The sequence below is a fragment of the Hippocampus comes genome, unplaced genomic scaffold (genome assembly GCF_001891065.2).
Source record: "Hippocampus comes isolate QL1 unplaced genomic scaffold, H_comes_QL1_v1.1 scaffold105, whole genome shotgun sequence".
In the NCBI taxonomy this organism is placed as follows: Eukaryota; Metazoa; Chordata; class Actinopteri; order Syngnathiformes; family Syngnathidae; genus Hippocampus; species Hippocampus comes.
Genome location: NW_017806235.1, coordinates 1509323 through 1533889, shown reverse-complemented (window position 1 = coordinate 1533889; position 24567 = coordinate 1509323). Strand labels below are relative to the sequence as shown.

The following is a 24567-nucleotide window of genomic DNA, read 5'->3' as shown; positions in this document are numbered from 1 at the left end:
GAGGTTGCCATGGAAACGACACGGGACAACAAAGTGCATGCACGCTACACACCGTATACAAACGTGAAACAGACAGTAACTTATTTCGGCACTTCATCCTCATCAGGGAGAAAGCTGGACTTCACCATCGACCTTGGCAAGCTTCACAATGTGTCCTTGGGGCAGGGGCAAGAAGCTGTGGCTGAGGTTGCCATGGAAACGGCTGCAAAGGAGGGTCACTGGGTCATATTGCAGGTCGACGTCTGACACCAGTGATGGAATTTGCATATGAATATCAAAATAGCTCCTCGGCACTTTTTTTTTTGGCTCTCACTTTATGATCTCAAATTTATTCTAATGTAATCTGAACTCTTAGTTTATCTTACATTTTTGAGGATCTGCCAATACCGAGTCCCAGTCTGGTACCTCAAAAATGTATTAAGGAGGGAAAAAAAAAGTACATCCATAATGTCTGTTTGATATCTTACATTTTTGAGGATCTGCCAATACCGAGTCCCAGTCTGGTACCTCAAAAATGTATTAAGGAGGAAAAAAAAAGTACATCCATATTGTCTGTTTTCGACGAGATTTAATTTTGCCGACTTTGCTCCCGCTGGCAGATTATTAAATTTTCATGCAGCATAACAGCTAAATGCTGCTTTACCGTGTTTGCTTTGAACGCTGGCCTTCACTAATTGACAAGAGCGTGCAAACCTCATAGCCCTTAGCACATTTGATAAACTAAGTTTGAAATATAATCATTTGTTTTCATACAAGACGTGACATGATTTACTTCCATTCATTAAAAAAAAATGAGAGCAAAAATTAAAAATTTTTTTGTTTGTTTTTTTGTTGTTGTGGATAATTGCATATTCCTGCAGAACATCCACCTGGTTGCTCGCTGGCTGGGCTCACTCGAGAAGCTTCTGGAGCGTTACTGCGGAGGCAGTCATCCTGACTACAGAGTGTTTATGAGCGCTGAGCCTGCACCAACCATCCAGGAACACATCATTCCGCAGGTACATGCAGCAAGTGTCATAATTTAATATTGTTTGTCATATTGTTGTACAATCACAACATTAGTTCCACAAGCCAATAGGTTCTGCACATCATTAGCCTAACATCATACTTTGTGATTGCAGTCCGTCATTTTTTTCGACCGACATTGTCTCTTCATCTCTTCAGCTCTTCATCTCACTGTAATGTTTTGTTTTTTTCAGGGCATTCTAGAAAATGCCATCAAGGTCACCAATGAGCCTCCAACGGGAATGCATGCAAATTTGCATGCAGCACTGGATAACTTTGACCAGGTCAGTGCCTTGCCATGCTTTAGTCCACAATTTGAAAAATAATCAAACTGCATTTTTTTTTTGTTCCTCAGTATTGCAATTTAGATTTAATATATGATTTTTTTTAAGGTACTCTTTTTTTTTTTTATTCATTATTATTGTCGTTATTATTCAGCCTTGTGTTGCGAACCAGACTTTGAATCTGAGCAAATTTCATAACAGCCAGCTAATTGCATCACAAGCTTAGTCTCACAACGAATGAAACTTGTAAGTCAAGGTAAAAGGAAAAAAAAAGGAAACAAAAAATGACTCCCAGCCAAATGATGTCATTTATTTAGTTTTATCATTTCTTGTCCAGGGCATCCTGGACCAGTGTAGCCGCGAGCAGGAGTTTAAGACCATCCTATTCTCTCTGTGTTACTTCCATGCCTGCGTGGCCGAGCGGAGGAAGTTCGGACCCCAGGGATGGAACAGGAGGTACCCTTTCAATCCAGGAGACCTCACCATATCAGTGAATGTCCTCTACAACTACTTGGAGGCGAATGCGCAGGTGGGCTCCTGTATTGGGATGTGTGCAAGGCAACGGACGTAGCTCCATGATGTCTCAGAGAGGAAAATGACAAGTTAGCGCTTAACATGTGTGGATTGTGTGAATGATGAAGGTGCCGTGGGAGGACCTGCGATATCTTTTTGGTGAGATCATGTATGGAGGACACATCAGCGATGACTGGGACAGAAGACTCTGCAGAACATACCTGGAAGAATACATGCAGACCAACCAGGTTTGCTTGTGTACATTACTCACAACCCGGGCAGAGGAAAATTGATGATATCAATGTTTTTATTTTGTTGTGGGGTTTTTTTTTTTTTTTCATTGGCAGTTTGAAAGGAAGCTTGCAGTTTTTTTTTTTTCATCGGCAGTTTGAAAGGAAGCTGGAGTTGGCTCCTGGATTTTTGGTTCCATCCAACTTGGACTACAAGGTCAGATGTTTGTGTTTAATAGTTAGAACGCAACGCTGTTGAGTCTCCATCCATTTTCTTCCACGTATTCGGTCTGAGTTACGGCGGCAGCAGCCGAAGTTCAGACTTGCCTCTCCCCAGGCACTTCATCATCAAGGTTTTTCCAGGCCAGCCAGGAGACTTTAAGCCCCTTCTTCCATTGTACTTGTTGTACTATAGCCCGAAACAGCCTGGATTGTCTTTCCATTCCATTTTAAGTGATCAGCAGACGGCCGCCACCTAGAATTCAAAATACAGTACATACAGTACATTGTGTTTTGTTTTACAATAGCACTTAAGCATATTTACAATTTCATATGTACCGGTGGATGAAATACCGAAGCTTGTGGTGATCTTGCGGCAGAACCCCGCACACTGTGAGTGTTCAATGGAGTTTCCCCACATTTCAGTCGATCCCAGCCCAAATTGATTGCTTTCTGTTGTAATGAAGAAGTAACAGAGGCCAGGGCAAAGCCAGGTTAGGCCGTTTTGGAACCTGTGATGGAAAAGCACCGATAGTTTCTGCGGTGTCTCCTGTCTTTGGGACCTCCATGCGGTAGGACGTGTCCTGAACACCTCACCAGGGGAGACGCCCTTGTCGGCATCTTAATCGGATACCTGAGCCACCTCATTTCGCTCCTCGCAGTGCGGAGGACCGGTAGCTCTCCTTGGAACCCTACTTGGTGTTGATAAAATGCTACATAAGTGCACTCCATTTGACTTCCAGGGTTACCACAACTTCATCGATGAGATGCTGCCCCACGAAAGTCCTGTGCATTACGGGCTGCACCCCAATGCGGAAATTGACTTCCTGACCGTGACGTCAGATAATCTTTTCCACACTCTGCTGGAGCTGCAGTCTCCTGATGCTGTGATGGGGGAAGGGGCCACTGGGACCCTGGAGGAGAAGGTAGCACGAATGACACCAAGCATGGCATCGAGTCTTTTCTAAGACATTTTATTTTTAACAAGAAAAGACCAATATTTTGGATATGAGGGCTTCTATGTTGACTGTATGGTCTCAACATTGTTTCCATGTTTTGTGATGAGTAAATATTGCTTGTTTCTCATCCACAACAGGACACATTTGCCAACGGATTGTGCCGACAGCGGTTTGATATGCCCCCTTCTTGAAAATATCCTTTTCCTGATTTATTTTATTTATTTTTTTTGCTACAACAACAGGTTAAAACAGTGTTGGATGAGGTTCTCGAAAAGCTCCCGGAGGGGTACAGCATGACAGACATCAGCGCCAAGACAACTGAAAGGTCGCCTTACATCCTGGTTTGCTTCCAGGAATGCGAGCGCATGAACATGCTCATCGGCGAGATACGGCGCTCGCTCAAGGAGCTTGACATGGGGCTCAGAGTATGGCTTCAACCTCTACGCGGCTCGGTGCGGGTGTCGTGGTTCTGTGTAATCGCCGTGTCCATGTGTCAAGGGAGAGCTTGCGATTTCCCCCGAGATGGAGAGGATGCAGACGGCTTTGTTTCTCGACAACGTTCCCGACGCTTGGACCAAGCTGGCCTATCCGTCCACCTACAGCCTCGCCATATGGTACACAGTCGGTGCCTTGAAATACAAAATTCACTTACTTAAACTGTTTATTGATTTAACCGTCAAACTAAACATCAAACAAAGTTGTGGCTTTAAAACGACCACATTAAACTTCCATCACGAGGCATCGCTGAATGAACATCTTGTGCTGAATACCATTTTGGCAATCATGCAGCTACACTTTGTTTTGCATCAAAAACAATAAAGCATGGCACATTGCATAAATATCATAACAGTGATTTTTTTTTTTTTTTACAAGAGCAAATGACAAGCATTGCCACAAATACCAAAATTTCAGAAAGACAAATGCAGCAATTTTACAAAAAAAAAAAAAAAAAAAAAAGAATTCACGTCCCAATGTGCAAATATGCGGAAGAACATTGTACAGTGGTTGTGTTTGCTTGCCTTTTCAGGTACAACGATGTCTTACAGCGTTGCAAAGAGTTAGACAGCTGGACTCAGGATTTGTCACTACCCACAGTTGTGTGGCTCAGTGGACTCTTCAACCCACAATCCTTTCTCACTGGTAAAGGCTCATCCGCCCAATGAGCAAACCCATATTGAGCATTTTATGGAATCTGCCATCTTTTTCTTCATCTTTAGCCGTGATGCAAAGCTTGGCCCGTAAGAACGAATGGCCCCTGGATAAAGTGAACCTGACTGTCGACGTCACCAAGAAGTTTAAGGAAGAGTTCAACCAGCCTGCAAGAGAGGGGGCGTATGTATACGGGCTTTACATGGAAGGTAGTTCCCTCCAACGTGGATCATCTTTCTTTTCCGGCTTTTATTCAAGGAATGATGACTTGCTGATCGTTTCCATAGGGGCCAGGTGGGATACTCAGGCCGGGGTGATCACAGAAGCGCGTTTAAAAGAGCTGACCCCGGCCATGCCCGTCATCTCTGTCCGAGCGGTGCCCAACGACCGCCAGGAGACCAGGAACATCTACGAGTGTCCGCTCTATAAGACCAAGATCAGAGGGCCCACGTATGTTTGGACTCTGAGCCTGAAAACTAGGGAACGACCCGCCAAATGGGTCTTGGCCGGAGTGGCTTTGCTCCTTAGCGTGTGACTCAATTCGGTGAATTTTTTTGGGCAGAAACTTTCTGTTGAATTTTGCTGAAGGTAAGAAGAATCCATTCGGGGAAGATTTTGCCACTGATTAGATACAATCTTCAAGTGTAGGGAGGAGTTTCATTTAGCCAGGCCATAGCCATGTCTAATAGGGGGGGAGATGTCCTTTGATCCGATTTTGTGGCATGTATAGGCAATTTTGGGCGGGCATCAATCAGTGGTAGTTTCTGGCTGTGCATGACATGCGGCCACACAGGATAGCATTGCTCAAGGAGTGAGGAAATGGTTGAAGCCATCATGTGCACACTTACTAATAATGTTTTAACGTTATATGTTTCACATTAAGTGTCATTACAAAGTGGCACTGAGCCGTGTTCCCTGGCGTGGCAGCAATGCGTTTCTGTATGTCACGGATCTAAAAATCCGAATCCAAGCAGGCCTAAAAGATGCAGGGATCAAGTCCGCTTGGTTATTAATGACTAGTTTGTGTCACTTTGTTCCCTCAAGTTATTCTTATTATTTGAATGTACTTGAATGCAGTATACTTACTCCATGTGTTTGTGTGTGAACTGCCTAATTATGCCCCATTTTCCTCCCCATTAAAAAAAATAAATAAAAAATACTACCTGCTGAGGTGAGATTTGTATCAGTCTTTTTTTATTGAAAAATGAAAAAAAAAATCACACACACACGCACAAAATCAGTTAATCTGATAAAATTCGACACAAATCTACATACTAAGCAGTAAACACACACACAGATACACAGGATGTTATGTAGCAGTACATTAAATTACACAGGTGAAACCTTTAACATTGATATTAATCATCTCTTTGCTTCTCTTCTCTTCACAGTACGTACTCATTGGTTTAGTTTATTGTTTTGATTAAAAAAAAAAAAAACATTTGAACACATAAAAGGTGTATTAGCTCAGTTTTAATACAGGTACCGACGCTTGTGTTGTCGTCGCGTGTCTTCTAATCACTGTCGGACCAGTCGAGCTCCATCATGTCCATGGCGGCGGTGGCCATGTTGACTTTGGATCCGTGTCGCACGCTGCAGCTCTTGACAGAGTTCTCATTGGATGAGGCCCGCATGCTCACCTGCACCCCCGAGTGACCTCTCATCCCCATCTCACTCCTGAGCTTCACCACCCCCACATCCCCCACGTTCACGTCCACGTCGCCTAGCCTGTCCATCTCCCCCATGTCGTCCAAGGACAGCATGTCCCCCAAGCCCCCTAAACTGCCGCTGAGCCCTTGAAACATGGCGGGAAGCCTCCCTCCTTCCAGCCCTCCCTCATCAACTTTTTCCGTCTCCCATCCTCCGTCTTTTTCCCCCTCCGCCTCTCCGAAACCGCCCGAGTAGCCTCGGATGATGGTGGTCACCCTGCTCCTCTGCATCCCGCCTCTCTCCATGTCCCCCTCCTCCCACGTCCTCTCCTCCCGCTCCAGTCTCCCCCCTGGGAAGCTCCTGAGCGTCACCTGCACCCTTCCTCCCTCCATGCTCCCGCCTTCATCCCTCTGGCCCCAACCCTTCTCCTCCAGGGTGCCCTCCTCTTCCTTGTCCTCATGGTCGAACCTCCCTTGCAAGCCTCGGAGCATGACGTGCAGCCGCCCGCTGTCCAGAGAGCCCACCCCCCGCTCCAGGATCGCACTTCCACCCCCCCTCTCGCTGTCGCCATTGCTGAGAGTGCGGAGGAGGCAGCTGACGCCTGCGCTGCTGACGCCTGCGCTGCTCATCCCCGCACTGTTGGAGTCTTGAGAGTGCGAGCGGAAGAAGGAACCAGTGGAACTGATGGACATTGGTGTGAAGAACTGATGGGAGGCAGAGAGAGAGAGAGAAAGGAGTGTCAAAATTGACAGTACATCACTTTGATTTGCAGTCGGGAGCACTTTTCGGCAGGGGAATTTTCAATTGGAGATGCTTTGTTGAAGTCTTATTGAGACAGGTGAAGGAAGAATTGCAATAGCCAAGCAATAAGGGAAGCGAAAGTGTGAATAATCATTTCCAGTTCAGAATGAGATGGACACAAGTTTAGACATGACTTCACCACGTGACTCACTGGCGACATGTTGGAGCGATCCATCAGTAAGGAGGTGGGGCTGGGAGTCATGTTGGACCTCTCCATCAATCTCTCCTCCCAAAGCCGGAGTCGCCTCTCCCGCTCCTCTAGCTCCTTCTCCTTGGAATAGAGCTCCCTCTCCAGCTTCCGAAGACGCTCCAGGGTGGACTCAATTTCACATCTGGAATATTTGCACGGTACATTTCATTTCGCAGGCATACGAATCTATGAAAGCAAACGTAATGTTGGTCATTTCATTTGGAAATACATTGAAGTGTGGTTAAAAGGGAATTTTCCACCCCCTTTTCAAGCCTTACCGTGTCTCAATACTTTTATCATACTGGCAAGTCGGCCGCACAAGTCTTAGCTGCAGTCTAGTCTATTACCACAAGAGGCCGCTATTGCTCCAATGATCAAATCGAATACTGTACTGCATAGGTGTCAAACTCAGGTCCTGGAGGGCCGCTGTCCTGCATGTTTTCCAAGTCTCCCTGTTGCAACACACCTGATTCAAATGATCAGATCATCAGCAACCTCTGCGGAAGCCTGACATTGAACCTGTTCATTAGAATCAGGTGTGTTGCAACAGGGAGACTTGGAAAACATGCAGGACAGCGGCCCTCCAGGACCTGAGTTTGACACCCCTGCTGTACTGTATTCTTCGGGACACTCAAGAAATCAATCATGTTGCCAATGTTCCCCGAGTGTACTTTCGTGCCTCCGTGCTCATTCATCCCGCACCAAAATGCAGAGATGACGGCCTCGCTGTGAATATGCGCAGAATCTCACACCTTCCTTCCTCTGTCGAGGGGAGCCACAACGTCCCTCTTCCTCACCCGTTATCTATCACCATTGCTGCCCAACTGCCCTCACACTCTGCCCTCTCTGTTGAAAAGGTTTTCTTTTTGTCCTTTTTAGCTTTTATTGATGTGTGCGAGGTTTTGTGTGTGTGTGTGTGTGTGTGTGTGTGTGTGTGTGTGTGTGTGTGTGTGAGTGTGTGTGTATAAGGTTTTGTCGTATGTTTCAGTTTTTTTTTTTTTGGGGGGGGGGGTTGTATGTGTGCATGTGTACCTCCACTGGTCCTTGTTATGCAGAAAGGAGTTGCATTGGTCAGGTAGCCTGCTATCATTCGCCATCGCCTCTAAGGTTACCAGCACCTGTTTGAACTGCGGACGCTCCTGTGAATGTTGAAACAAAATTTGTCTCGCATTATTTATGACATCACGTTCCATCCGTTAGCCTATTTATGACATTGAGATATGATTCAACAAATGATGCGATGAAACTTAGTTTACCTTTGGCTCAGCTTGCCAGCATTTCCTCATCAGCTCTGCAAAACTTGCTGGGCAACTGCTGGGGATGGTCAGCCGCTACACAAACGGAGACAATCATAAGCATTGATAAATTGGTTAGAAGAAATTATTTGGAGTTAGGTTCAGCAACAGGTGGATTTTTTTTTTTGTTTTATAAAGCGTCATCGCTCTCGGCATGACTCAGTTCTGTCTGTCTCCAGCAGGTGGCAATAGAGGGTCGTACCTTCCGGTTCCGCACCTGTTTCCCATCGTGTCATCAACTCTCGCCTGTTATAAGGGACTGTTCAAGGCATCGCCTGCTGTCTGAATATTCACCTTGCTCAGGGCTCATGTCCGCAAGCGCTTATTTTCTTGACCTGCATCGTTCTCTGTCATAGTCGAGGTTTCTTTTGAGGTTCTCGCTTATTGTGTTATCCTCGGGTGGTTTCAATTTTTTTTTCTCCTTCATTGGCTTTTCCTCTTTTTGTGACAAGTGATTTTTGCGTCATGGATTTCAAACTAATTTTTTTTTTTTTTTTGTAGCACTTGAGCCTACTATGCTACTGTATCTTAATGTTGATCACAATGGTTGCACTTGGAAAGCCAAGAACTTTTTTGGTGGTGCTTACCACTTGGTGTACAAAGTTTGAGGTTTAATAAGCATGTTTTATTTTTCACATACCGCATATATACGTGCAGTAACTTTTCATGACTGAAGTTCATGTTAACATTGCAAGCAAGAACCAAGATATTAAAAAGCGTTGTCCCTCCTTGAAAAATCAAATAAAAATGTTGCTGCCAGGTCTGAATGAGCCCAGACAGCTCCAACGTACCGTGCAGTAAATGGAAACTGTTTTCTCTGGGGATTAATCCTAAAATATCAGCCACTCGGCGCGAAGAGAGAGATCAAGTAGGAGGGTCAGGAGGGGAAAGCAGTGGAGGGGGGAAATCAGAGAGACACTGGGAAAGAGGAGGTGGGGAGGGGTACTGTTTTCTCTGGGGATTAATCCTAAAATATCAGCCACTCGGCGCGAAGAGAGAGATCAAGTAGGAGGGTCAGGAGGGGAAAGCGGTGGAGCAGTGGAGGGGGCAAATCAGAGAGACACTGGGAAAGAGGAGGTGGGGTTGGCGGGGGTTATTTAGGGAGAGAATTTGGAGATTAGCCAACAGCTACAAGGAATCATGTTCTCTGGGTTGTTTGTTGGCCGCCGCCATGTGAGCGCGTCTTGGTGGCCGTATGGTCGACAACTCAAACGCATAGGCCGTATGAACATCATCGACAATAAACGTCTTGAAGCAGGGGGCTGCTTCAAGACGTTTATCGCCGACATCCTTTCTCATCAAGCTGTAAAAGTAGCGCAAAAGTGGAGCGAGTGGCGGAGCTCCACCGCTCGCGTACGCGGGCAGACCTTACAAGAGCACACGACGACTGACATCAGGACTAAAAATACACGGCTCCGGCTTCACCAGCTCACAGTGGAAACCATGAGAGCATCGCATTGTTGGTCCGGCCTGGTCGAATGCTGTCAATACGCTCGACGTGTTCCCCGCCGCGCGTCCGCAAAGGGTTGCACTGCGCATGCTTGCGCGTACCTCTTGTTTCTCCACCACCAGCCATGCGACCTGCAACCCCTCAAAGCCCTTGAAAGGTATTTCACGAGTCAGCATCTCCCACAGCACCTGACCACAGAGCACACGGCGTTGGTCCTTGCATAGGAACATCAAATATGCAAATGTTTTCAACTTATACCCTTTGATCATGCGAGACCAACATGTATTTTTCACAGCATTTCCCACCGTCAATCACGCCTAACACCGGTACAACTCAACTGAAAAAAACCAAATGTTTTCGAGAGGGGAAGTAAAGATGACTGAGATAATGTGGTTGCACAAGTTTGCACACCCTCTTATGAATGAACCAATCACATTCAATCTCATGTTAAATGTGATTGACACAAAATAAAGTTCAGATGTTCTAGTAGTCTTTTCCTGACTTTTTTTTTTTTTTTGCTTACTTTACATTGCTCTAGTTTTGAAATCAGTTAAAAAAAAAAACGAAACAGTTACTTCCTCCCGTAGCTGCAGGTACAATTACAGTTACGTAGTAGGCACAGTTAAAGCTACGGTGTTACATTTGCCTTTTTAGAGTTAGCTAGTTACAGTTAGATAGCTATTATTAGTTACTTAGTTACAATTGCAGTTACTTAGTAACTAACTCACAATATATCTGCGTTCACTGTGAACCAATTTCTTTTACAGTCATGTTAATTGGGAATTAGCCCTCCCCTGCCACCAGTTCAAGAACCCAAATAATACCCCATCACATAACATGCCTACCTCTGCAATTGAATGTTATAATTTTCGGGGGGGATTATTTAAAAATAAAATTCCAGCAAGCTTTCACAGGCCACCAAAAAATGCTGCTCAACTAAAAATGGGGAAAAAAGTGATGTTTTGGTGGCCCTACCTGACAACGACTATATTTTGATTCACTAAGTTCACGCTGAAACGCTTCAAAATGGAGCACGTACTCCATGTTGCTCCCCCGTGACACGTTGATGAATAGCAGAATAGAGCAGGGCCGTTTTTGCATATCCCAGGCTCCACAACACTTCTCCAGCGGAGACGTATTACTCACATAACTCACATGCTCAACCCAAACAGACTGTCCAAAATATGTTTCGAGACAAGCAGTGTGTTCACACATATCCAGTACGGGGATACTTGAGGGAGAAACTGCATGATCAGTTTGGATACGAAATATGATGAAGCATTAAGAAGTGTCTCACCACGCCATATGAGTATGTGTCGCAGGTTTCAGAGACAGGCAGGCTCTGAATGACCTCGGGAGCCATCCAGGGAAAGGTGCCCACCACAGTCATGTGAGTGGTATGGCATACAAAAAAAAAAAAAAAAAAAAAAACAATTATAATTGATGACATGGTCAAGAAGACGTCGTTTCACTTTTAGCGGAGTTGAAGAAATCGGCTTCGTTGAAAAACGGCATCATGTAAAGACGATTGAATGCACGGACGTGCCTCACACATCTCGTCGTTGTAACATTCTTGCTTTAACACCGAGCGACAAAGCGACTTCAAAGGCGTACTTTCCCCCAACTTCTAAACAGCTACTCATCTTGTGAGATTATAATAATGAATGCATCATGTAATGTTTTAATGGCGTCACGTTAGTACGTCAAATACCTTTCGCCATCTGTATGGCCCACATCATGATCTGTTCCATGTCCATCTCCTCACTCTGCTCACTGGAGAGGTACTCATAAAGAGACCCTCCGCTGGCATATTCTGCACACAGAACACACGTCGTCATCGTAGCATTTGTTTACGTGGACCCAAAGCCCGGCATTATCCTCCCCATTAGCCTCCCACAATGTGACATAAGGTCGAACTGCTTTCAATAACGTCGGGTGCGGCGAGACGTTGACTCGTACAGCAACTCTGACCGCCGCGGCACACACGTTATCATTACAGCATGCTGGTATCAGTTTCAAATGTCCTGCCAGAAAAAAAAAGCAACAATAACTCAAGCGTCAAATTATACATCTCGTAGCAGACAATTACTGTGTTAGCTAGAGTGCATGCTAGCATGACTTGTTCAGTTTCATAGGAGGGGACACTCAGGGCTCCGTGTGTAAACTTGAGACAAAAAAAAAACGATTTTAGGCCTATGAGACTGAACTTAAAAGTGGATAATAGCAATGTTGATTTCCATTTGAGGCGTCATTCTTATTTATTGTTGGATGGATACCATGTCTCACTATATGGCAGAAGAACCACGTGGAGAAATTCAATAATAGAGCCAAAGGTACTGAGAGAGAAAGCTTAAAATTAACCTAAATGAAAGGAAAATTACATTTTTAAAACCATATTGGAATAGCAATCTTGGAAATATTAAAATAACGTTTAAAAAGTTACTCGAAAGAAGTGCGATGTACTATAAGGATTTCCAAATAATATTACTGTATTTAGAAACTCCAGCTATTGTATTACAAGACAGAGAGACACACACATGAAGAAGTGCTTCATAACTGACTCGGTAAACCGTCGTAATAATAATGCTGTCGTCGTTTTGCAAAGGATAAAGAATGTACTGAATATATAGGAATATTCATGTAATAAAGAAGCCACCTGTGAGTATTGCGATATTGTCTATCGATGTGAATTGTTCACTGTCTGCCAATCTGCAGCTAGCTGTGAAGTGAGTTGAGTTGCGTTCACTGCCACCATCTCGCACATTTTTGTTCGCAAGTCAAAGCGAAAAAAAAAAAAAAAAAAAAAAGGTTGTGCAACGAAAAACTTGGAAGTCACTCGGATATCAAGGCATGACGGTATGTCTATTTTCTTCTGATAACGCATCATCTGACCGAGTTGTTGTGAAACTTGGCTCTTAGATGTCATATTCTTATGAGATTATTGTCTTAGAAGACGCTGAATGACAGGACGAACACCCCCCCCCCCACACACACACACACACACACACACAGAGTCAGACCTGTGACGATGCCATAGTTGGGAGATTCCAGCACGGCTCCATAAAACTGAATGATGTTCTTATGACTCAGGACACTGAGAATCTCGGCCTGCGTGAGGAGACGGGCCAAGAGAGAGACATTATTAACCTCCTCCGCTCCCGTGACTGCAACAAGGAAACTTGATCTTTGAGATCATCAAGTGTAAATCTTTATTTTGATGCCCTGTGCAGCGTACGAGTTACAAGCTCAATCGCTGAACTGTTTTGCGTCATCGGTGCCAAGTCGGAGTCTTGACACCACGGTGGCAAAAATGCCCTTAAGCCAGTAGTTGTGCAACGGTCAGGAGGCTGCATTAAAATTAGATTACAGATGACAGTAATAATAATAATAATTAATTCAATTCATCTATTACTCGAAGAATTCAGAGAGTTCGTTGCACACGGCTGTCATATTTATGAATGAATTCCGATGGCATCCGCCACACACATCCACGGAGCTCATTGTCTGGCTGCCCACACCTACCCAGGCACACAAATCTTTCTTTTTTCCATTTCCCCCTCTGCACCCCCCTCGCGATCGACTTTGGACCAGTCCGCGGACTACCGGTCCTGGTATAAAATGAAGTACACACATTTTTATCATTGTACTGGCATGTTTGCAAATGTTTGGCCATTCGTTATTCTGTTGCATTCTCATGATGACACTCTAAGCACTTTGTAGTGGTGTTAACTCTAAAATACATGTAGCGAGATGCATTTCTTTGATCTGTTGGGACAAAAATGAAGTATGTCGTATTACCAACCTGGTTCAATTAAAAAAATAAAAAAATAAAAAAATAGAGCATCTCCTTAATCTGGTTGGCGCTTTTTGTGGCATTTTGTTTGGTGGTATGCTGAGAGAATCGTTTTTTGTTTTTTGTTTTTTTTCCAAATATGTTCCTCGGCACAATAAAGGATGAGAAATGCTGTCTGAACTGAAACCGGTCTGCAAATGTCAAATAAGTGTCTGTTGCTAGGCAACGTAATAACTCCTCATCCATTCTGCTAAATTGCACTAAAAATTGCCCCGAACGCCTGCCTATTTCTCTTTAATCTGTACTCTCTCTTTTTTTTTTTCTTAAACTGCATTTAGTCCCGGAAGAATTGCAGCCTTTTCATCCCCTTTCGCCGAATGACTTCTCTGCAGCGCAGCTCGTGCCCGACGGCAGTTATGTTGCGAATCTGAGCGCACTTCGAAGATATCGAAGACAAGTTGAAACGTCGCTCGTAAAACTAAGCCCCCGTTTACATTCAGCGTTGCAGGAATGCGTTTGAAGGATTCCTTCCATTAGCGTGTGGAGACGGATGACCTCAATACACACGTTTTTCCATTATCTGCCCGCCGCGAAAGAAACAAGTCTGACAATTAATCAGCCAACTCTTTGTTGAATCCCCCCACCATCAGACATACTTTTAGGCGACATTTGTTTCCTTGCGCTGCCGCAACAATACCAAATACCAACATGCGCCTTCGCCCACGGGTCAGCCAACTTCCTGCCGCCGAGGTTGACAACCCCTGTACTATTTTGATATTAATAGCACGGCTGGAAATTATGAGTGGATTCCCCTTGTGGGGTGACACCCAAGTCTGACGACGCCGCGTCCTCGAATGACTACATTTTTGCCCAAATGTATAAAAAGGAGGAACCGGGTATGAATAATTTCTTCTTCCATAAAGTGTTGGGAGGGCGGGGAACACACATTGAGGTATGTTTTAGATAAACACTTGGCTGACAACAGGGAAGTGGTGGTGGGGAGGGTGGGGGGGCTCTCTGGGAATCTGGAAAGGGAGTCTTGCTCTGGTTTCAAGCCTCAGAGGAAGCTTTTTGATTTTCGGATTGTTCAAGTATTGCCCAAATTTGCCGTGATCAACGAGTGCGTGTCTATGAATGTGTCGACGGATGCCCTACCTCTTTGTCAATCTTCAAAAGCTTCTTCACTGCCACTTCCTTGTCTTTGGAAATCCAGAGGGCCCTGTAGACGCTCCCAAAGCTGCCTCCTCCACAGTTCTCATAGTAGAGCAGGTCCTCGTGCTTTATCTGGACAAACGACGAGCCGGGGGACGACATGGCATACTGGCTCTCACACGCCAGCACACACACATACACACGTACACACACGCGCACGCGCGCACACACACACACACACACACACACACTCTCCCCCAAAGCGTGCACGCTCGACCCGCACCGTGATCTTTGGACACAGAGGATGAGGACCGAGGATGAGCGCGGATGTTGTCGGTCGGTAAGTCGGCGGGGGCGACTTAGTCACTGAGAAGAAACCAGAAAGTGCTGGAAAGACTGAGAGAAGCGCTGGTGGAGGGGGTTTGGGGTCTGTCAAAAGTCTGCAGGAGGCACGGCCTGGCTTGTGAAAGGTGTTATATCGCCAAGTAGTGGAGAGTGGTGGAATTACAACCCTGAGCACACACTAAATGCTGTGATGGGAGAGGGCAGTGAGCTAGTGCGTCTCGGTGGTCGTAATCAGTCGCTGCAGGGTTGAATTTTCAAGCAAAGGCTAGCAAACTCCATCCATCCATTGACAAACAACCCTCCGCGCTCACACTCACACCTAGGGACAATTTAGGGTGTTCCATTATCTGCCATGCATGTAGTACCCGGAGAAAACCCACACAGGCACGGGGAGAACATGCAAACTCCACACAGGGAGGCCAGAGCTTCGTTTGTTTTGTTACTTACGTTAAAGTATCAACTACAAAGTAAGTTAGACTAAATGTAGCTTGCAACACGTAAACATTTTTTTTTTGTCTGAGCGCTATGTAAGGTGCAAAAAGAGGGAAACTATTTTGTGTGCGGAGAAGTTTATCTTCCCATTGTGCCAAATTATCCAAATCCATATTTGATATATTTAGCAGTATAAATACATTTAAAGATGCACTTTTTTTTACTTGTTGTACAGGAGTTATTTTTTTGTTTTGTTTTGCTTTGTTTTTAAACAAGCTGATCTTAACTTCTACGCAAGGACAGAGTGTGAGTACTTCTGCCACCACCGTGTCTCAGTTACGGTTTGCTGCGTGCACTCTGCAGCAGACTCGCTGTTCAAATATGGTCAGTGGCATCCAGGGCATTCCTCCTTCCTGGATGAGTGTGGCTATATAAAGCTTTCTCTACACTGCGTGAGTGCACACTTAAACACGTACACACACACACACACACATACAGACACACACACGCAGGCAGAGAACCACACACAAACTCCCAGACCATAACGTGACAGACAGTAAATCAGTGAGCAACAAGCATGGCTACCACACATCCTCCATGATACTTCTCAAATTGTGCATCCACATGGCAGTGGAAGAAATATTCAACCACCCCGCCTCCACCCCCCACCGTGACATCAGCAGGCAGGAAAGCAGTTTGACATCACTGAGCGGAAGGGGACCGGTGAGATCAATTGTGGAGAATTCTCAATGGTTAACATTAATCTCGTATAATTCGGAGGCCTCTCAAGGATTTTACCAGAACAAGTAAAAAAAAAAAACGTAAAATATTGAGCAAAAACATTAAGTCCAAAAGTAATTTCCTAAAAGGATTCTTAATGGCTAATGTGCATCTCAAGACCGACGTAGTAGGATATTCTTGTCATACGACGCAGTGAGGGAAATAGAATGAGGTTTACTGGACGGGAAGTCCCACAATGTAGAAATATATTTGCAACAGGGAAGGCATATTGATAACAAAGGAAGGTTTTTATCAACTATCCGAGTGTTGCTTGAAAGTCTGCTTATAACAATTAACATTTCTCCAATTTCTTGACAAATGTCACGAAGTCGAGGCATCTGTTAAATTAGCGATTTTTATTCACATGTACAGCACAGATAACCAGCTGCTCATGACGGAAGCAAGCCACTGGGCAGTTCTCGATACACACCAACCACATTTAAAGCTCCTGAGATCAAATGAAAAATAAATCACAGTTGTCAAAATCACACCCAAAACCGACACGTACCTAATAAATAAAACAAAACAAAGAAACAAACAAACAGAATACAAATGCAAACGTCGGCAAGATTTCTCCTGAAATGATAAGCTTTAGAACAGATCCGAACAAGCAACATCGCCAACGGCTAGCAGGCGTTTTAGGCCGATTGTTAGGGGAAAGCATCTCTTCAATAAAATAGGAGACGATATTGTATCGATACACCTGGCGCGAAACAGTTCAAGGACGGTTTATTTTGAAGTGGGACGATTCGTATACACACACACACACACACACACACACACACACACACACATATATTAGGGTCATATGTATCTTGATGTATTTTAAAGTGGGCTGATTCAATTCCGTGCGACTCATCTTTGAAATCAAAACCAATATTTTGATGCGCCGAGTGAGGACGAGCAGTTCAGCAAGTGGATGGACGGAAATCAGTTTTTGTTTAATGTGTTCATAAATGGAATATGACATTCCCGCTACATTATAGTTTGTGCCGCCGCAATATCCCGGATTTTTTTAGCATTTTGAAAAAATGGGTTTTAAAGTATGCAGTGGTGTCTTGAGTTTTTTTCATTCAGTGACCACACTCGTGACTTCTCAATTCATGTTTCTCTACTGAAGTGAATGGAAATGTTTTTCATTTGTTCCAGCCACAAATTGTGCTCCTTCTTGTGTGTGCACCTTGACCACTAGGGGTCAGCGTAATACAGACATTGAGACGCACACCAGGAAGAGTTTCACAACTGAGCGACTCAGTCCTATTCATCATTTTGGCAGATGATTAAAAAAAGAAAAACATGCCAATGAATATTATGCCATTTTTGTTGCAATAACAATGCTCGTTTTATTAGCCTGCCTATGACATTTTGCATTGGATGTTAGCATTAGGCTAGTGGTTTTGTTGGCCTCTCTCTTGAAGTACCTCATGATGTGCTGATTTCTGTGAAGTTTCTTATCACCATATAGTGCTCATCACTCTTTTTTTTTGGGGGGGGGGGTCAAAACTCAAGACGAAAAAAAATAAAGCACTGAGGTCTACCGGAAAATGTGCAGCGTAATTAAGAGCAAGAAGAAGAGGCAGAGACGGTCCCCAACTGAGCTCCAATATTAGTCCTTGTCCCGCTATCTTGAGATAAATGGATAAATGGCGATTCTGTAGTGAGTATGGCGCTTAAGAAACATCAATTATACTTCACTTTGGAACATTTGGAGCATTTGGCTAGCACAACATTGCAGGACACGCTGATAGAAATCCACTGTATAGAACACCAAGTCTATGAAGTTCAGTCATGCAGGATATTGATTCAAGTTCTAACAGGTCCCAAAACGGTAACAACTACTACGGTATTAAGCCTCATTCTGGCATGGGGCTAAGACACGGCGATAGGAAGAGACCTTTGATGGCACAGTATTTGTCCCTCGAGTTTTCAAAGTCACTGACTGTTTGTGTGTTGCTACTTAGCGCGTAGTTGCTGACGCGTCCGCTTTGTGTGGAGTCACAAGGAAGGCGACGGTGGTGAAAAGATTCGAGTCTCATGTCCGCCGAGGTTCCAGCCGGTAGGAGAGCTGCGTCAGCGCCCTCTGGTTGTCGATCACGCAGAGCTTCCTGACGTAGCCTCTAACCTCCGCCTGATTCTTGTTGGGTTGGCAGATGTCAGGATCTAGAAGAGAGAAAGAGATGCTGTGTATGTCTGCGAGCCTGCTTGAAACGCATTCAAAGAAAAAAAAATGGAATGGCTTGTTGGGTTGGCAGATGTCAGGATCTAGAAGAGAAAAAGAGATGCTGTGTTTGTCTCGCAGACACTGCTTGAAACGCATTCAAAGAAAAAAAATTGAATGAGGAGACTTACTGAAAGGCTGGCTTCTACAGTGCCTCACTTGTCGAATTGTGTTTGCTATCATACGCTGATAAAGAGAGAGCCCAAATGTTATTCGAACTTTAAAGCATATGTACTACTCATTCATACTTCATGATACAGTGAAGGCACCACCGTAGTGCTCGTGCCCTGACATGCAAATTTTTTTTCTAGATATTAGACAATGATATTGTATGTGGTGTATTTAAAACAACCACATAACTTTGATCACTTCTGCTAGCTGAAGTCAAACTGACACACAGTTGGAAAGGCCATCGGGCGAATAAACAGCCTCTAAGTGGCAGTGTTTTACAATACTTGGCTCGCAACACTTATTTTGTGAAATTTTTCTCCATTTGTGTCTGCATGACTTTATTATACTGCACTCTGGCACCAGAAGTAATTTAACCATGATGCACAAACTGTAAATCTGTGCTGTCTATTAAATTATGTTTCGGGGAAAAAGGATGGCTTTTACTGTAGAGTGCCGTTTGCCTTTTCAAAAAAAAAAAAACTTAAAATGTATCTGGCATTCGGGTGGAACTTCAGGATGAAGCTAAAATGCATTTTAATCCTTTCCTAACTTCGTGTGAGCATTGTACAAAATTCAGGATGTCAATAAGAAATTTGACTTACCATTTTCTCAAAATTGACCATGCTGTCAATGAATGTCTTGTTGCCGTCATGTGTAAAAGTCATATCTGCAATGACATTTTCCATTAAGAGTGTGATGAGATCCAAAACAAAATCTGCTCTCCAAGAATGCTACCTTTAAGTAGGAGGGGCATAAAAGGGATGATTGGCGGCTCAAGTTTGGTCACGGTTAGTCGGTAGGATCGATGGTTTCTGGATGGGTCCTGAACATAAAACGTAACAACAACATCAATCACGAATAAAACGAATGAATATTCCCACGTTCTCACTTGCAATCTGCGACTCACCATCATGCTCTCAAATTCGGCGTAAAACTTCTTAAACTTGGTCGGCAGCTTCTGATAAGCAAAGACATTACACGTGAACATTTGCCGCGTGGTGAAAATGGGCAGTTCCAAACATGAATTGGTGTTTACCTCCCATGTCTGACTCAGTCTGCTTACAGCGGGGTTGCTCATGCCCATGATGATGGCAAAAAACGAATTCAGGTTCTTAAACTCCCGACAGCTAAAGACAGAGACAAAACTAAATCCGCATTCAATTGAACACAAAGAAAAAAAAAATGTCCTTTTTTTTTTTTTTTAACGATCATCATTTCTCGGATTTGACCATATGAAGGCGTTCGTCCCACTCACTGCGCGGCTATCTTGATAAACTTCTTGAGGAGCTGGACCCTCTTGCTGAGCTGTCCACAGAGGCACACCTCGGTGACCACCCAGAGCTGAACCTGGTTGAACCTTCGCAGGAACAGGTCCAGGTTAGCCGTGGTTCTTCGGAAGCTTTGGCGGCCAAACGTGTGATAGAGCAGTTCGTGCTGTGGGTTGTGCGGACATGGTGTGACTCAGCTTTTGAGGAGCAACAAAACACATCAGTTCATGTGTGCAAATCCCGTAGAATGGTTCATTTATGAAACAGCTGATCATTTACTGTGCAACTTGACTACCTTCCTGTTTAGACCTGAGCTTTTGTGCCACCTTGTGGCATATTTGGGTCATCAGCCAGAAGGTGAATATGTAACCAGTGAAATGTGCAAGATATACTTCCGTGACTGGGTATCTATTTGCGTTGTGTGTCGTGTGGTACCTCGTGCACGCAGCTGAAGAGCTCCCAGTCAAACATTGTCATTTGATAAGCGAGATCCTTCGAACTCATCAGCTCAAAAGTCGACATCGAACCTGCCGAGGGTCCCTCCTGGTCTGCGAGGGGAGTCTGAAATCACATCATGAAATCACAAAAATTGGTCATCGCTGATGATGCATGAATTTCATATCCTAAATGATTGTTAGATTTATTAACTAAACTACAAAATTTACCCTACTTCCTGGCCTGCCGCAAGTAGCAAAAATCTGTGAGTGATTGATGCCCCAAGAAATGACCTATCAATAGCACATGATGGCGGAAAAACATGAGTTTTTCTCCCAAATGAAGCACCTCAATCATTTCAACATAGTTCCTTGGCCCTGATATGCCACAAAATGGCACCCAAGCGATACTTTTGTACATTTCAGCGTAGGTGCTTGACACCAAGATGCCACACGATGGTGGCAGAGCACATCTTTTGTCTTAATGAAGCGCCTAAACTCTCGTCAACATAGTTCCTTGGCACAAGATGGCAGCAGTGAGCGCTTGTCAAGACGAAGCTACTCAGCTCACTTCAATAGTTTCTCGACACTGATGGCACCAACACAAATACACGGGCTTTCGCCTGAGCACAAAAAAAAAAAAAAAAGAAGCTAATTTCAATGGATGGGTTCCAAAAGGAATTCCACAAGTTGTGAATCTGCTGAGGAACAGGGAATAGCTCTTACAGATGGGTTCTGAATTTTTGGCCGTTGAGTGAAACTACCACAGAGAGCCAACAGGGATAATTCCCGACTTACCAGACTACTGAGTTGCTCCCGTGCACAGGCAAATAATCGCCCGTTGATGCTCAGAGAAGAAAACACCGAGACAACATTAGGCTTCAGGACTTGTTTCTCTGTAATGCAAATTGGCAGCGCATCATGTCAATCAAATCACTCCTGAGAAGAACGTGCGCCGGAGTCGTGTCTCAATTTTTCGTCTTACCGCCAGCTGAGCTGAGGTGAACCAGCACGAGCTCGTCAGTGGAACCAAGTTTGTCGGCCACGGCACATATCACTTCCCTGCCCGTCGCGGCAACGGCAACTCGAATGGTGGTGTATGTGTGGTCACTGCAGTACACCTTCAATAGAACTAGCACATAACACAAATTTGATAAGACTTCAGAGTGTACTTAATAGCTACTACTAGTTTAGCACCACAGTGTGGCATCTCAAAAATAATGCTTTGCCCCCCTCTTGTGGCTGCTTGTGGTGCCATGGTGTCAAGGGACGATATTGAAGTGAGCTGAGTACCATTTTGTCGCACCTTACTATGAAGAAATTGGAGCCAAGTTACCTGAGGAGTTTCATTTGGACAATAATTGTGATTTGCCATAAATTGAGGAGTTTCATTTGGACAAAAAAATAGTACTTTGCAGCTATTTTGTGGCATCGACAGGCTAAATGTCCTCAATTATTCGCCGATTTTCGCTAACCCTTGCAACTGGCAGGGCTTCCGTGTAATTTACATGTTTAGAACCTTGATGCAGCACAGTGAGGGTTGTTTTCGATATTTCGGCCTTGCGATGGTACAGAAGGGGCATTTGTAGAGACAGCCTACATGTGCACAGTAAAAAACACAATGATAGCATGACAACTACTGGGAAACATCTTGAAAGAAACAAGAGCCATCTATACCACTAATTGTGCAGCTACAACCTGGTGTCAGTGCCAAAAGGAATCATGAGACACGGGCAAAAGTGAACTGACTGCACATTCAGGATTTTTGGAGAAAAAAAAAAAAAAGAGTTGATGATACCCAAGCAGCTGATTGTTTTAAATCCCGCCTCACAGTCACTTACTGTCATCTTGATTTCTAATGGCCTGTTTCTTCTGCAGCCTCTCCTCACCGTTGCTGAACTGCCGTATTAAAGTCTTCTGTTGAATGAAAAGCCACAGTCAGCACAGTCAGCACACGCAGCACCGCGATTGCAACTCCGGGCAATGTGTTTGACATTGACGTGCCTTTTTTGTGGCCTTGGCTTCCTCTGAACTACAAAAAAAAAAAAAAAAAAAAAAAAAAAAAAAGGTAGTGACCCAGTGTTAACAAAATAAATCCGAGTGGGGCACGTGTGTCAGTTTAAGATACACAAGTGGAAACCTACTGCAGTTTGACAACTTTCTCCAGGTCGGGAAGCAAGTCTTTCAACGCCCTGAGCATCCGCGCATCGTTTGATACACTTCCAAACAACTCCTGCAGAGCGCAGAAAAAAAAACGTCACTCATCGTTGGGACACTATTGATGAACTCAAATATAATCTCAGAGCGGCTTGATTTAGAGAGCACGCCGTTGTTACCTCGAGGAAAGAAATTGCAGCAGGCTCTTCCTGGAGGAGAAATGTGTGCGTGTTAGCCCAGCGCTGAGCCAGAATGAGAACCCTCCTCTTACAGTTGAGCGCATGCTCCAAGCGCTCTTGTTCGGAGCCGGGCGGGGAGGCCGCATGGTAGGTGCACGCGGGAACTACAATATCAACAACAACAACAACAACAACAACAACAAAAATGCACCACCGATACCACAGAGGCAGACAAAGGTACAGAGGCGAAAGCCGAAAAGAATATTGGGCCATGAGTAGAGGGCACAGCTGGCTGTTGGGCATGAAGACGCAATGCATGAGGACAAAATCGTCCACCGCCGGGTCTGAGAAGAAGAAGAAATACAGAGCCAAAATGAAGAAGAATCCGAGGGCAGGGAAGAGGAAAGCGAATCAATAGATTCCGACTTGTGAGGCCATTTATCTGCGTGTGTGTGTTTTGTTTAGCAACCTGGTTCACTGTGATGTATGTCCATTCTCATGGTCTCCAAAAAGTGCTCAAGAATCTTCTGCGGAGTGCCTGAGATCACAGTGTACCTGCACCAAAAAAAAAAAAAACTGATGATGATGATAAATTCCAACTCTTCCATGAGAACCAATGGTGACATTGTGTATGTATTTTTTTTTTTTTTTTTTATAACATGTATACTTGATGCTTCCCAGGGTGGAGGCTCGAGGACTCTTTTCTAAAACCAGCACAGCTTGCTCGTGCTCTTTCAAACGCACTGTGTTGGCCTCCACGTCCTGCAATTAAGACCAGAACACGATTCGGTCGCATATTTGAAATGTTCGACGAGGGAGACAAAAATCAGATGCTAACATGATCCGCCGAACGTGATGCTCCAGTTCAGACAATCGAGAGTCTGCTACCTGACCCCGGTGACCTTGAGCAAGAAACAGAACCGCTAGTTGTGTTTCTACACCCCCCCATTAGGACACATCTCATTTTAGCACATTTCCAAAGAATCCTGAACCGAACTGGATTTAAAAAAAAAAAAAAGCTCTTTATTCTTTTTTGTTGTACCGTCGCGATAATAAAAGTGCCGTATTGATATTCATCTCCTATGTTTATTTACACGGTCACAGCCATCCGGTTATGATCCATCCGCGTACCCTGAGAATCCTGTTGAAATCCTCCTTGTCCACACGAAGGAAGTGGCAGTTGTCCTCTCTTAAGACAATGGAGGCAGCGCGAGGTGAATCTGTAACCAGGGCCAACTTTCCGAAGTCGTCGCCCTCGTGGAGTGTGCACACGACCCCCTGACACACACACACACACACACACGGGTTTGCAACAATCTTCAAAAGATTCCGAAAGCCTGCAGAAATGTGCTGCATCTCCCTCCACGGTGGTTGCAAAAGTGAATCGTTGTTTGAATTTGCTTTCAAAGCCACTTCGCAGCGACGTCACGACTGGATTTAGAAGAACTCTGCTGGTGTTCTTCGAGCCTCTGCTTGTCTGTTTGCACTGTTAAAATGGGAATGATGGATTAAGTATTGAACCCACCTTGCCATAGATAACCACATTAACGGAGCCCTTCTGGATGATGTACCATGAGGTGCCCTCTTCTCCTTGGTTGAACACTGTTGGGGGACGCAACAACACAATTCCGCATGGCTTGAAGACGTGTCGCGAAAAGGAACAGGAATTGGAGTCTGCGGCAAAGTCAAGACCTACACACAGTTCCGGCTTTAGCGTGCGACTCGAAGATAACGACGCTCGCCAGTTCCCGCTTCACCTACAAGGGAGAACACATCGGCTTTGTTGAGCGGCACATCGGAGAAACATCGTAAAGACAATTAATTCATTGATATCTGGAGGTCTTTTTTTTTTCTTTTTTTTTTTTTTTATTTAAGATACTACACCGACTAAGA

At 44.5% G+C, this 24567-nt stretch overlaps 2 protein-coding genes and 1 pseudogene across 4 annotated transcripts in view; 1 reads left to right on the top strand and 2 right to left on the bottom strand.

Moving 5' to 3' along the window:
* dnah9l (dynein, axonemal, heavy polypeptide 9 like) overlaps positions 1 to 4894 on the top strand; it is a 55295-nt gene extending 50401 nt beyond the window's left edge. Inside the window, exons 79-90 of the mRNA XM_019856638.1 lie at positions 107 to 234; positions 861 to 998; positions 1200 to 1289; positions 1627 to 1818; positions 1931 to 2050; positions 2190 to 2249; positions 2995 to 3177; positions 3453 to 3635; positions 3709 to 3824; positions 4238 to 4350; positions 4428 to 4568; positions 4647 to 4894. Coding sequence (XP_019712197.1) covers positions 107 to 234; positions 861 to 998; positions 1200 to 1289; positions 1627 to 1818; positions 1931 to 2050; positions 2190 to 2249; positions 2995 to 3177; positions 3453 to 3635; positions 3709 to 3824; positions 4238 to 4350; positions 4428 to 4568; positions 4647 to 4894 — 1712 coding nt within the window. The remainder of the gene's footprint in view (positions 1 to 106; positions 235 to 860; positions 999 to 1199; positions 1290 to 1626; positions 1819 to 1930; positions 2051 to 2189; positions 2250 to 2994; positions 3178 to 3452; positions 3636 to 3708; positions 3825 to 4237; positions 4351 to 4427; positions 4569 to 4646) is intronic.
* A 635-nt stretch (positions 4895 to 5529) lies between these two features.
* On the bottom strand, positions 5530 to 15052 carry LOC109507467 (mitogen-activated protein kinase kinase kinase MLT-like; annotated as a pseudogene).
* Positions 15053 to 17869: 2817 nt separating this feature from the next.
* Positions 17870 to 24567, bottom strand: part of LOC109507461 (rap guanine nucleotide exchange factor 4-like) — a 17915-nt gene continuing 11217 nt past the window's right edge. For all 3 annotated transcript variants that reach the window (XM_019856899.1, XM_019856900.1, XM_019856901.1), the window contains 20 exons: positions 24371 to 24431; positions 24200 to 24276; positions 23806 to 23952; positions 23342 to 23436; positions 23144 to 23229; positions 22940 to 23018; positions 22675 to 22825; positions 22483 to 22571; positions 22343 to 22370; positions 22180 to 22255; positions 21324 to 21470; positions 21137 to 21234; positions 20340 to 20465; positions 19892 to 20070; positions 19673 to 19763; positions 19544 to 19594; positions 19372 to 19459; positions 19239 to 19303; positions 18597 to 18651; positions 17870 to 18407 (listed from right to left, as the gene is read on the bottom strand). In XM_019856899.1, the coding sequence (XP_019712458.1) occupies positions 18280 to 18407; positions 18597 to 18651; positions 19239 to 19303; positions 19372 to 19459; positions 19544 to 19594; positions 19673 to 19763; positions 19892 to 20070; positions 20340 to 20465; positions 21137 to 21234; positions 21324 to 21470; positions 22180 to 22255; positions 22343 to 22370; positions 22483 to 22571; positions 22675 to 22825; positions 22940 to 23018; positions 23144 to 23229; positions 23342 to 23436; positions 23806 to 23952; positions 24200 to 24276; positions 24371 to 24431 (1917 nt within the window). In that variant the 3' untranslated portion in view covers positions 17870 to 18279. The remainder of the gene's footprint in view (positions 18408 to 18596; positions 18652 to 19238; positions 19304 to 19371; positions 19460 to 19543; positions 19595 to 19672; positions 19764 to 19891; positions 20071 to 20339; positions 20466 to 21136; positions 21235 to 21323; positions 21471 to 22179; positions 22256 to 22342; positions 22371 to 22482; positions 22572 to 22674; positions 22826 to 22939; positions 23019 to 23143; positions 23230 to 23341; positions 23437 to 23805; positions 23953 to 24199; positions 24277 to 24370; positions 24432 to 24567) is intronic.